General features: G+C 41.8%; 1 protein-coding gene across 5 annotated transcripts in view; it reads left to right on the top strand.

Annotated features, from left to right (window-relative positions):
- Positions 1–14,005, top strand: part of ASAP1 (ArfGAP with SH3 domain, ankyrin repeat and PH domain 1) — a 399,692-nt gene that overhangs the window by 347,604 nt on the left and 38,083 nt on the right. For 3 of the 5 annotated variants that reach the window (XM_025393735.1, XM_025393734.1, XM_025393736.1), the window contains one exon: positions 12,087–12,257. The exons of the other annotated variants lie outside the window; for them this stretch is intronic. In XM_025393735.1, coding sequence (XP_025249520.1) covers positions 12,087–12,257 — 171 coding nt within the window. The remainder of the gene's footprint in view (positions 1–12,086; positions 12,258–14,005) is intronic. 5 annotated transcript variants of the gene reach the window in all.

The following is a 14,005-nucleotide window of genomic DNA, read 5'->3' as shown; positions in this document are numbered from 1 at the left end:
TATTTTGTATTTGTCCTAATTGTCTAGTAACTTAGAACTTTTTAAAAGAGGCAAAGGCAGAGAAGAACAAAGGAAGGAGGAAGTAACTTGTGGAATGCTGAGAAAGGTAAAAACACCTTCAAATAAGGAAGAGGAACAGGCCATGACGTGATGCTTGCTTAAACCAGTATAAGCATGCCAGGGCAAATTTTCAGGCTAAATTGTGGGAGCTAAGAACATAAAGTTCATTGATTTCTTTATTATGGCTAGTAGATATTTAAGAATGTTAGCACAGGTCTTTGAATAAATTTTGCTTCTAAGAGAAGTTACTATTTATTCCTAATTAGACAGGGAGGAAAGTCTTTGAAGAAGAACCTCTACTGTACTTTTTCAGTCGTATACTGAGTACCCAGAACGTGCCGGGCCCTGGCATGAGAGCTGTGGAGATAATACAGATCATGCCCTGTGGAAGCACACAATCTGGAAAGGAAGAGAAATTGTAGCTGTAATGTATAGTAGAGAATATCTAGTGCCATTAAGCCCTGGAAGCTCGGAGATAGAGCAGGTGTTCCATGGAAGAGGGGATGGATTAGAGAAGGATTCTGGATGAGGTTACATTTGAACTGACCCTTAAAAAACGAAGATGTATCCAAAATCTGTGGGATACAGTAAAAGCAATACTAAAAAGGAAGTTTATAGCAGTAAATGCCTACATGGAAAAAGAAAAACATCACTGGGTGTAGTGGCTTATGCCTGTAATCCCAGCACTTTGGGAGGCCGAGGCGGGTGGATCACCTGAGGGAGGTTGGGAATTCGAGACCAGCCTGGCCAACATGGTGGAACCCCGTCTCTACTAAAACTACAAAAATTAGCTGGGCGTGGTGGCACACGCCTGTAATCCCAGCTCCTTAGGAGGCTGAGGCAGAAGAATCACTTGAACCCGGGAGGCGGAGGTTGTAGTGAGCCGAGATCGCGTCACTGCACTCCAGCCTGGGTGACAAGAGCGAAACTCCATCTCAAAAAAATAAAAAAATAAGAATGTCAAATAAACAGCCTAATGACGCACCTCAGGGAACTAGAAAAGCAAGGACAAACCAAATCCAAAATTAGTAAAAGGAAAGAAAAAAGATCAGAGCAGAAATAAATAAAGTTGCAACTGAAAAGACAATACAGAAAAGCAACAACTGTTGTGTTTTTTTGAAAAGATGAAAAAAATTGACAAGCCTTTAGCTAGAAAAGAAAAAAAAGAAGACCCAAATAAATAATACTAGAAATGAAAAAAGAGGCTGATACCACAAAAATACAAAGGTCATTGTAGGAGACTATTATAAATAATGATAGGCCAGCAAATTAGGAAACCTAGAGGAAATGGACAAATTCCTGGAAACAACCACCAAGATTGAAGCAGGAAGAAATAGAAAACCTGAACAGATTAATAATAAGTAACAACATGGAATCGGTAATAAAAAGCCTCCCAGCAAAGAAAACCCCAGGACCAGATGGCTTTATTACTTGAATTCTGCCAAATCTTTAAAATTTAAACAACTAGGCCGGATATGGTGGCTCATGCCTGTAATCCCAATGCTTTGGGAGACTGAGTTAGGAGGATCACTTGAGGCCAGGAGTTTGAGACCAGTCTGCGCAATGTGGTGAGACCCTGTCTCTACAAAAAATATAAATAAAAAATTAGTTGGGCATGGTGGCACCTACCTGTGATGCTAACTACACAGGAGACTGAAGCAAGATGATCACTTGAGCCCAGGAGGTCAAAGCTGCAGTAAGTCAAGATCACACCACTGCACTCCAGCCTGGGTGACAGAGCAAGACCCTGTCTCAATCAATAAATAAGTAGTAAAGAAAAACTAGCACCAGTTCTTAAACTATTCCAAAAAATTGAAGGCAAAGGAATTTTTTCCTAACTCATCCTATGAGGCCAGCATTGCCCTGATACCAAAACCAGACAAGGACACAACAAAGAAAACTACAGGCCAATATCCTTGTTGAACATAGATGCAAAAAATCCTAACCAAATACTAACAAACTGAATCCAACAACACATCAAAAGATAATACACCATGATAAAGTGTGATATATCCCAGGGATGCAAGGATGGTTCGACATCACTAATCAATAAATGTGACATACCACATCAACAGAATGAAGGACAAAAGCCATATGATGATCTAAATGGATGCAGAAAAAGTATTTGATAAAATTCAACATCCCTTCCTAATAAAAACCTTCAATAAATTAGGTATAGAAGGAACATACCTCAAAATAATTAAAGGCCATATGTGACAGACTCACAGCTAAATCATCCTGAATGGGGGAAAGCTGAAAGCTTTTTCTCTAAGAACTAGAAGAAGACAAGGATGCCCACTTTCACCATTCCTGCTCAGATAGTACTGGAAGTAGTCCTAGCTAGAGCAGTCAGGCAAGAGAATGCAATAAAGGGCATCCAAACTGGAAAAGAGGAAGTCAGATTGTTCCTCTTTTCAGATGACATGATCTTCTATATAGAAAAACCTAAAGACGCCACCAAAAACACACTTAAAACTGATGAATAAATTCATTAAAGTGACAGGATACAAAATCAACATGCAAAAATCAGTAACGTTTCTATACACCAGTAACAAACTAGCTTAAAAAGAAATCAACAAAAAGTCGGGTGTGATGTCCCACACCTATAATCCCAGCACTTTAGGAGGACGAGGTGGGTGCACTGCTTGAGCTTAGGAGTTTGAGACCAGCCTGGGCAACATGGTGAAACCCTATCACTACAAAAAAAAAAAATATATATATATATATATGTGTGTGTGTGTGTGTGTGTATACACACACACACATACACACATATACACACACACAAAGAAATTAACCAGGTGCGGTGGCACATGCCTGTAGTCCCCAGCTAGTAGGGAGGCTGAAGTGAGAAGATCACTTGAGCACGGGAGGCTGCAGTGAGCTGTGATCACTGTAACTGCACTCCAGCCTGGGTGACAGAGAAAGACCCTGTCTCATTAAAAAAGAAAAAAAAAAGAACGAAAAATTGAGAAAGCAATCCCTTTTATGATAGCTACCCCCCCAAAAAAAACAAAAACCTAGGAATAAATCTAACCAAGGAGGTGAAAGAGCTCTCCAATGAAACCTTAAAAAACAGTGGTAAAAGAAATTGAAGGGGACAGTTAAAAATGGAAAGACATCATATGCTCATGATTGGAAGAATTAATGTAGTTAAAATGATCATACTACCCAGAGCAATCTACAGATTCGATACAATCCCTTTCAAAATACTAATGATGTTCCTCATAGAAATAGAAAAAAGCAATCCTAAAATTCATATGGAAGCACAAAAGACTTCATATAGCCAAAGTAATACTAAGCAAAAAGAAAAAAACTGGAGTCAATACACTATTAACTTCAAAATATACTACAAAGCTATAGTAACCAGAACAGCTTTGTATTGGTGTAAAAATAAACCCATAGACCAGTGGAAGAGAACATAGAACCCAGAAATAAATCCACATATTTATAGCCAACTGATTTTTGATAAAGGTGCAAAGAACATACATTGGGGAAAGGATCCTTCTTTAATTTGCTGAGAAAACTGGGTATCTGTCAACTGAAGATGAAGTAAAGACTTAAACATAAGACCCAAAACTATAAAACTACTAGAAGACAACATAAGGGAAACACTTCAGGACATTAGTCTTGGCAAAAATTATATGTGTAACACATCAAAAGCACAGGCAACAAAAAAATAGACAAAGCAGACTATATCAAACTAAAAAAGCTGCTGCACAGCAAAAGAAACAATCAGAGCAAAGAGACGACCTGTTGAATGCAGAAACTGTTTGCAAACTATTCATCTTACAAGGGACTTTTATATCCAGAATATACAAGGGACTCAATTCAGCAGCAAAATAATAATGATAATGTGATTTTAAAATGGGCAAAGGATCTGAATAGACATTTCTCAAAAGAAGAAGTAGAGGCCGGATGTGGTGGTTCATGCCTATAATCCCAGCACGTAGGGAGGCCGAGGCGGGTGGATCACCTGACGTCAGGGCTTCGAGACCAGCCTGGCCAACATGGTGAAACCCCATCTCTACTAAAAATACAAAATTAGCTGGGTGTGGTAGCATACACCTGTAATCCCAGTTACTCAGGAGGCTGAGGCAGCAGAATCGCCTGAACCCGGAGGCGGAGGTTGCAAGGAGCTGAGATCACGTCATTGCACTCCAGCCTGGGCAACAAGAGTGAAACTCTGTCTCAAAAAAAAAGAAAGAAAAAAAGAAAAGAAGATATATAAATGGCTAATAAGTATATGAAAAAATGCTCAACATCACTAATCATGAGAGAAATGTAAATCAAAACCACAATGAGATATTATCTATTTCCAGTTAAAATGGCTATCATCAAAAAGACAAGAAATCAAATCCTGATGAGGATGCAGAGAAAGGGGAATTCTTATATACTGTTGGTTGGAACATAAATTAGTACTAATGACAAACCATATGGAGGTTTCTCACAAAACTAAAAATAACACTATCATACTACTGAGGAATTCTGCTACTGGATAGTTATCCAATGGAAAGGAAATCAGTATATTAAAGGGATACCTGCACCCCACGTTTACTGCAGTGCTATTTACAGCAGCCAAGATATGGAATCAGTCTAAATGTCAATCAACAGATGAATGGATGAAGAAAATGTGGTGTATATATACATATGGAATATTATTCCCGTAAAAATGAATGAAATCCTGTAGGCTGGACACAGTGGCTCACACGTGTAATCCCAGCACTTTGGGAGGCTGAGGTGGATGGATCACCTGAGGTCAGGTTGCAGTGAGCCAAGATCATGCCACTGCATTCCAGCCTGGATGACAGAGCAAGACTCTGTCTCCAAAAAAAAAAAGAAAAAAGAAAAAAGAATGAAATCCTTTCATGTGCTGCAACATGTATGAGCCTGAAGGACATTATTTTAAGTGAAATAAGCCAGGCACAGAAAGATAAATACTGCATGTTCTCACTCATGTGGGAGCTAAAACAAAACAAAACAAAAAAGCTCAAGCCTGGACAACATAGTGAGACCCCATCTCTACAAAAAGTTTTTCTTAAAAAATTAGCTGGGCCTGGCCGGGCGCAGTGGCTCACACCTGTAATCCCAGCACTTTGGGAGGCCGCAGCGGGCGGATCACGAGGTCAGGAGATCAAGACCATCCTGGCTAACATGGTGAAACCCCGTCTCTACTAAAAATACAAAAAAAATTAGCTGGACGTGGTGGTGGGTGCCTGTATTCCCAGCCACTCGGGAGGCTGAGGCAGGAGAATGGTGTGAACCCAGGAGTCGGAGCTTGCAAGTGAGCCGAGATGGTGCCACCGCACTCCAGCCTGGGCAACAGAGCGAGACTCAGTCCCCCCCTGCAAAAAAAGAAAATTAGCTAGGCCTGGTGGCATGCACGTGTAGTCCCAGCTACTGGGCAGACTGAGGTAGGAGCATCACTTGAGCCCTGGAAGTTGAGGCTGCTGTGAACTGTGATCATACTGCTGCATTCCAGCCTGGGCAACAGAGTGAGACTCCGTCTCAAAAAAAAAAAAAAAAAAAAAAAGAGCTTATGTTAGTAGAGAGTGTAAGAGAGGTTATTAGAGTCTGGGAAGGGGTTGAGCAGAGGACGGGCCAGATTAATGGATACAAAATTACAGTTAGATGGGAAGGATAAGTTCCTGTGTTCTGTAACACTGTAGGGTGACTGGTTAAAAGTAATTTAGTGTGTATTTTCAAAAAGCTACAAGTGAGGATATTTGAATGTTCACAACACAAAGAAATGATAAATCTTTGAGATGATGGATATTAGCTACCCTGATTTGATCATTACACGTTGTACACATGTATTGAAATATCACTATGTATCCTATAAATACGTACAGTTGTGTCAACTAAAAATTTTTTAGGCCTGACACGGTGGCTCACACCTGTAATCACAGCATGTTGGGAGGCCCAGGCAGGCAGATCATGAGGTCAGGGGTTCGAGACCAGCCTGGCCAACATGGTGAAACCTTGTCTCTACTAAAAAAATACAAAAATTAGCTGGAAGTGGTGGTGGGCACCTGTAATCCCAGCTACTTGGGAGGCTGAGACAGGAGAATCACTTGAACCCGGGAGCTAGACATTGCAGTGAGCCAAGATCATGCCACTGCACTCCAGCCTGGGCAACAAAGAGCAAAACTTCATCTCAAAAAATAATAATAATAATTGTTTAAAGATGAGAATGTGGAAGTGAAGTGATAACCGGTTATGTCCCTGAAAGTTCTAGCCAGAAAGGATATGATGCCATTTAGAGAAAGGGAAGCAAGCTGTTGTCAAGGCTGAGAGTCTGGTCTTGCTTGAGTCAGACAGAACAGGGTTCTGCCTGAACAGAGCTGCTCATTTGCTGTGACTCGCTAAGTTCCTAAACCCTCTGAGCCTTGGGTCTTTTTATCCTTCAGATGGATAATAATGATGACAATAATGATAATTATATTTTACAATATAAATTTTAAATACTGTGTTTTAGCTCAAGCACATAATACTCAGTAAATGGTAGCTCCAGAAAATGCAAGATGAGGAGGAAGAGATTTGAAAAGCATGCTGATTATGATTTTAGGAATGAATTTTCGTTTTTTAAGGTATATATATTTAGGTATAGGTGAATGATTTCCAGGAGATTTTTTTCCGGGCTAAGTGGAGAGATTGCCTTGTTGTTGAGTACTGTTTGGGGAGATATTCTCAAACCACCTTCATAGTTTAAGAATGTATCGATTTCCCATAAGGGAGCTTCAGTGAGAAGAGAATGTCATTTCCTGGGAGAGTCTCAGGAGATAGCTGCCACCTTGTGAGAGACTAAATTGCTGGGCCCAGGAATGTGGGACAAGAGCTTTGGCCTGAAAACTGCCTGTGGGCCTGCTAGAGTGAGCATAGTCACTTCTGCAATGCACTGCCTGGGTGCACTTCCTGAACCCTGGCCGTATGCCGGGCACACTTCTGACATAGACCTCAGTCAGAGGCATCCCCGAGGCTGACATTGAGGTGCTCTGGCAGCACATCAGGTAGGTTCAGTGGCGACCACTTGAGTTGAAGGCACAGCAGAATGTCCAAATGGAGTGACCAAGAGGCTGTTGGAGATGTGGGAAGAGACCCAGGCATAGCCAGGGTCAGGGCTGAGGATGCTGTCTGTGCAGGGAGGGCCATTAACAAGGGAGGACGGTGAAGAACAGATCAGAAGACACATTTAGAACTCCTAGAGAACAGGGCGGGTGAGGAGAGAAGCCACAGAACAGAGTGCCTTGAGGACAGGCCTGTGTCCAGAGCACAGCACCTGACACCCAAAAGAGGACCCAGAAGTGCCTCAAGGATGAAGGGTGGTGAAAACAGGCACCAGTAGGTGTCCACAAAAGGACTTTTTTTTTTCAAGGACTTTTTTTTGTTTTTTTTTTTTGAGATGAACTGTCGCTCTGTCGCCCAGGCTGGGGTGCAATGGCATGATCTTGGCTCACTGCAACCTCCACCTCCCAGGTTCAAGCGATTCTCCTGCCTCAGCCTCCCAAGTAGCTGGGATTACAGGTGTGTGCCACCGTGCCCAGCTAATTTTGTATTTTTTAGTGGAGACAGGGTTTCATTATGTTGGCCAGGCTGGTCTCAAGCTCCTGGCCTCAAGTGATCCTCATGCCTCAGCCTCCCAAAGTGCTGGGATTGCAGATGTAAGCCACCATGCCCGGCCTCAAAGACTTTTTCTGATCATGGATTATTTAAAAATAAATATGTGGCTTGCCTTCTCACCCTGCAGAACACTAGTCCTGTCATCCACCTCTGTTTAAGGGCGGGGGATGCTTTCTCATGGAAAATACATGCTCCTAGATGATTCAGCTTCTTTGAATGTGACAGCTGACGCTAAACTAACATGTAAACCCTCAGGAAGAATGAGGTGTACTCTGTCTCCTCTTAGAAGACCTTCTAATTATTTAACCTCAGATTTATTCATAGAAGCTTTGGAAGACTAGACCCATGTTTTTAAGAAGATATAGACAGTTATTTCACATGGTAGCCAATATTAGTGGCAAATGAGGTTTGGGGCACTTTCTTCTTAACTTCCACAGGCCTCTGGCAGAGTTCAGGAGAGAAAATTGCCTCTTAGTCACCTCTACATCTCCGTCACCACTCACTAATCTTGCCTCCCCACCCTTTTTTGTGTTGCATTTGATGCTGTGTTCCATTTTATTTTGTTTCCACTTTCTTTATCTTACCAGAATTGCTTTTTTCCTGACTGAAACAGTACTCAGATTTATTTTGCATAAAAGATCCCTTTTAATGCTGTGGGACTGGTTACTAATTTTGGAAGTCTTCTGAGCTCTTTAAGTCTTCAAACATTTTTTAAGTCTGCGTTTCTGGGGTTTTATATATAGTGTTTTTCAACCTTATTTTAACTCATGCCTTGCCAGCGAAGATTTTGTAGCATCTTCCTTTCTGTAGCTTCTACTACAAAACAATAGATAGGTCTGTGTGTTTGTTTTCCAGGTGTAAGATTATAAAATTGAATATCCCTTTTCACACTTAACACTGTTCCTTCCTGCTAATTCTCCCCACTTGTTTCTGATCAGTCACCCTAAGTGAAACGTATTGGCCTCCTTAAGAATTACTGGCCTGGCCAGGCACTGTGGCTCATGTCTGTAATCCCAGTACTTTGGGAGTTGGAGGTGGGTGGATCACCTGAGGTCAGGAGTTCAAGACCAGCCTGGCCAACATGGTGAAACCTTGTCTTTTCAAAAAATACAAAAATTAGCCAGGCATGGTGGCACACACCTGTAGTCCCAGCTACTACTTGGGAGGCTGAGGCAGGAGAATCACTTGAACCCGGGATGGGGAGGTCACGGTGAGCCAAGATCACACCACTACACTCCACCCTGGGCGACAGAGTGAAACTCCATCTCAAAAAATAAAAATAAAAAAATCACTGGCCTAAAAAGATGGAAGTAGTGGTTGAGTCATCTACACAAAACCAGAGAAAAGCCTAGCACTAATAGAACTCTCCCAGTCTTGTGGGAGAGTCAGGTAACAAATAAGTAAACAAAGACTTAAATAGTTAGAGATTATAATTAGCAATATGAAGGAAGTCAGAAGTATATAATGGCATAGGACGCACTAATTCCTTAATTTTTGAAATGATTCAGGAGGTTGGATTTTGCGTCGTTTATGGTTACAGGATGCCTCTTTGGTCTAATATCTCCTGGAGTCTCATACATATATAATGCAGTGTTGCTCAGAGACATGGCTCCAATAGCGTTTTGTCTTTGACAATTTTTGTTTCCTGGAAGGGAACTGCATCTGCTTCAGAAAGTCCCTAGATGGCGATAAAGATGAAATTGCTAGAGAACCTCACCATTGTCTATTATCTATTATCCATTTATTTCCAAAAGGAAAGTTACACTTCCTGATACTGAGCATTTGTTGTTGTTTTCCTCATGTGCCAAGCACAGGAAATGCTGCCCTGGCTTTCAGGAACCAGCAGCATCATTTGATGGGGTGAGTGCCTCGCCAATCCTGGACACCTGCCTTATCCCAGCTCTGCCCCTCATGGCTTGTGACTTTAATCATGCTTCTGAGTTCTTGGCTGCAAAATTAGGGCAATACTGTCTGACCCACATACTTCACAGAGTTGGTATGAAAATCAAGAGGTACAACTATTAGTATCCATAAACATTTTTTTTTTTTTAATTTAGACTAGGTGTGGTGACTCACGCCTGTAATTCCAGCACTTTGGGAGGGTCGCTTGAGCTCAGGAGTTCAAGGCCAGCCTGGACCACAGAGTGAGACTCTGTCTCTACAAAAGATTTAAAAATTTTTTTAAATTATCCAGATATTGTGATACACACCTGTAGTCCCAGCTACTGAGGAGGCTGAGGAGGGAAGATTGCTTGAGCCCAGGAGATCAGGGCTGCAGTGAGCTGTGATCGTGCCACTGCACTCCAAGCAGGATGACAAAGCAAAACCTTGTCTCAAAAAAAAATTGCTTTAATGATAAACCTAGGAAAAAAGTCGAGAAATAGCATATATAAACACATTTTGAAAACTACAAAGCATTAGGCAGATGCAAGGCCATAATAACAATCTTTGTATTGTTATAAAAGTAAAATAGTATCTGAAAGCTGCTGTGCCTGATACTCTAATTAAGTGTTGATTTGGGGCAAGCATCAGGCTTCCATTGTGTATCACATCAGTGGGACAAAGAAGCAAATTATATAGCCTGGCAATTTAAACCTAAAGCAGATGATAATTTTACTGAGATTAACAGTATTTACTTTCAGAACTAGCCTATCTTAGAGAAATGATGGTTTAAGTCAATATGGTAGGGACTAGTAGTTGACAGTGGGAAATACGAAAGCTTACTTTATACCAAGGAAGGAGACCAGCAGCTAATTAGATTTTTTTTTTTTTTAGTACAAAGAATGTATAAAGCTCTTTTGGAGCCCTTCTGGATTACTAGATATCTACTAATCTGTGTTAAACATTCAGTATGACAGTCTTCTTAGCTTTTTTTTGTTTTTGTTTTTTTTGAGACAGTGTCTCACTGCGATGCCCAGGCAGGAATGCAGTGGCATGATCTTGGCTCATTGCAACCTCCACTTCCTGGGTTCAAGCGATTCTCCTGCCTCAGCCTCCCGAGCAGCTGGGACTACAGGCGTGCGCCACCACATCTGGCTAATTTTTGTATTTTTAGTAGAGATGGAGTTTCACCATGTTGGCCAGGCTGGTCTTGAACTCCTGACCTCAAGTGATCTGCCCACCTCAGCCTCTCAAAGTGCTGGAGTTACAGGTGTGAGCCACCGTGCCTGGTCCTAGCTTTTTTTTCTTAATGTTTGCAGAAGCAGTTTTGCCATGAACACAGTTAAACCATACACCTTAAATAAAGCAATGGTAGTGAAAGTGCCCAGCACAGAATACCTGGCACACACCAACCACTTCATTGTCACTTTGAATAAAGAAAATTAAGATCAAATACACTACTCCCTTAACAGCTTTTAAAAACAAACCCCATTTTTGTGTGTATGTGGAATATTACTATCATTTCTGCTGTCTTGTCTTTAGCTCTGGAGAAAGTTGAGTCTTTTTTTTTAGTTTATAAAAATCAGTGTCTAATTTATATAAATGTTGTTCAGGCTTCCAATATAACAGATGGTTTGGTTTCTAGAGCAAAGGGTTTTTGGATTTCTCTTTTTTCCAGGTAACGCTGTACGTCCAGTTCTTTCTTCATTATTTAGAAAAGCCTTTTTTTTTTTTTTAAAGAAAAACTTAAGGCAGTTTGCTGACTAAAAGAAAAAGTTGTAGGGAGAAAAATTCTATTATATGAACCATTTCATGTTTCAGCTTGTGGCCCAGTGAAGGCTTAGCCTGTACCCTGTTCTTTCTCTGTTGATTTTGCTGGTAGTGATGTGTGATTTCTCCCTCAGTAGATTTTGTGATGATTCTAAGGAGTTACTGTTTTAAGATGTGCGTGTGTGTTTATTTTTCCCATTGTACCTAAATGATCTAAACCCAGTAGCATTGTGTTGACTGGCATTTTGTTCCTTAAAGCACACACTCCTCTTACCTTTGTTGTAAATTTTTCTCTCTGTTGCCTAGGCTGGAGTGCAGTGGCACAATCATAGCTTGGTGTATCCTCGAACTCCTGACTTCAAGTGATCCTCCTACCTCAGTCTCCCAAGTAGCTGAGACTACAAGCACACACCACCACGCCCGGCTAATTTTTTAGATTTTTGTAGAGACGGAGTCTTGCTATGTTACCCAGGCTGGTCTCAAACTCTTGGCCTCAAGCAATCCTCCCACCTCAGCTTTCTACAGTACTGGGATTACAGGCATGAGCCATTGCACCTGGCCATTTTTTTTTTTAACCAAATTTTTAAAACCCTATTTGTGAGTTATTAGATTGATGGACTTAGCCATATCCAGCCTTTTGCTTTTGTCTTTGTGTATCATACCACATTTTGATGTGTGGAAGTGATTGCATACTGGCTGTTTTGTATCTGTGAGACTGGGATTAATCTTCCTGCCCCCATTCAATTTCCTTTCTAGGTCCAACTGGCCCACCTTCAACACTCCCTCTAAGCACCCAGACCTCTAGTGGCAGCTCCACCCTATCCAAGAAGAGGCCTCCTCCCCCACCACCAGGACACAAGAGAACCCTATCCGACCCTCCCAGCCCACTACCTCACGGGCCCCCAAACAAAGGCGCAGTTCCTTGGGGTAAGTTATCCTAAAGTCAGGGCCAAAGCTGCTGGGGCCAGGCAGCATGTGGGGTTCCACTGGGCAGTGGCCCGTTAAGCACATACATGCTGGGTGCTGACTCGGGTATATATGACATGATTCTACCTGTCTCTTAAGGCAAAGTAACATTTTGAAAACTATTTAGGCCAATAAAAGCTAAAAGGTGCTGAGCACTTCCTAAATCTTACTCAATTATAATAGCAACTCTGTGAGGTAGGTATTATTAGTCTCTCTTATATATAAGGAAACAGAGGCTCAGAAAAGCAAAATAATCCATTTTCCTCACAACAGCCAGAATGGTTTTCTTATATAATATAAATCAGATCATCGTCACTCTTCTCCTTAACACCCTTTTAAGATTTCCTCCTGAGCTTCAGATAAATGCAAGCTCCCTATACCAAGGCCCACAGGGCCCTGCACGATCGGACTCATCTCCGAGACCCTCTCCTGCCACTCTGTCTTGAGGGCTGGCTGCCTTTCACTTCTTGGATACACCATCCTCTGCCTCCTGAGGGCCCTCCCACTCCCTGGAACTCTGTCATGCTTTCTGAACAGCTGCCTCCCTTTCATCCTTGAGTTCTCAGCTGGCATGTCTGTCTCCCTGACCCTCCTCTCCAACGCAGCTCCCTCCCTACCTGTTTTCTCCCAAACACCTTATCACAGAATGTAAGCTGCCCCACTAAAATGTAAGCTCCATGAGAGCCAGAACCTTGTCTGTCTTGTTCTCACCTGTGTTTACTGGAACCGTGCCTGACACATAGTGAATATTCAGTAATCACTTGAGAATGAATAAATTTGCCCAGAGTCAGCTTGTTAATCACTTCAGTGACATTGATTGCACATGACAAATTCCCGTCTACAAGGGACATAATTTCCATCTTTACTACTGGCCTGCTAGCGACTTAGGGGTCACCCGATCACCAAACAGGGTCTTGGCCCATGACAGACAGACACAGAAGCTTTGCTGAATAAATATGTTAGTTTGTGTGTCTCACCTCTTCCTGCTGTGGAGTTTCATTGTGGCTTTCTTCATATTTTTTGTGTTTCGAGTTTTGGGGGAAAGTTACATTGTGTGGTTGCTGATTGTCACCTGTTCACCATCTGGTCCAGACACCCTGGGTTATGTGTGTGGCAAGCATGTGTGTGCATTTAGCCATTCATTCTCTGAGTCTGTTTGCTTCCTTGAGGCACTTACTATGCCCCTTGCTTGGGCCTTCTCAGTCCATATGCTCATGGAGCTCATGGTCTAATGCAGTACACATGTGGGTAAATCATTAGAGCACATGTTCTTTACTATCAGGATAGACGTGTTGTCTAAACACTGGAAATGCTGGAAAACTGAGTGTCAGACTTTGGAGGAAAGCCAGGGAAGGTTTAGAGAGGAGGAGACATTGGAGTTTGGTGTTAATGAATGAGTTCCCACAAGCCAGGCAAGAACAATTGAGGTATGTTAGCACGTGTGTACATAAAGACTAAGGATGTCCTTGACATTTTCAGAGGCTGCTGTGTAAGGCCTTCAGGATCCCCAGATTTCGTCAGAAAGGCCTTTCCCCCAAATAACATTCCATGAAAGTCACAAGTTTCACATGCAGATTTTCATATCACAAATTAACCTCCTTTCCAATTTTCTCTAAATTTTAATCCTCTTGTTTAAGTGGTTTTATTTCTTGTAAGCTTTAAAGTGCCTTTTTTCACGTTGTATAGACTCAAACATTCGTCAAATAAAT

This window comes from Theropithecus gelada, chromosome 8, assembly GCF_003255815.1.
Source record: "Theropithecus gelada isolate Dixy chromosome 8, Tgel_1.0, whole genome shotgun sequence".
NCBI lineage: Eukaryota > Metazoa > Chordata > Mammalia > Primates > Cercopithecidae > Theropithecus > Theropithecus gelada.
This window is presented reverse-complemented; position numbering and strand designations above follow the sequence as displayed.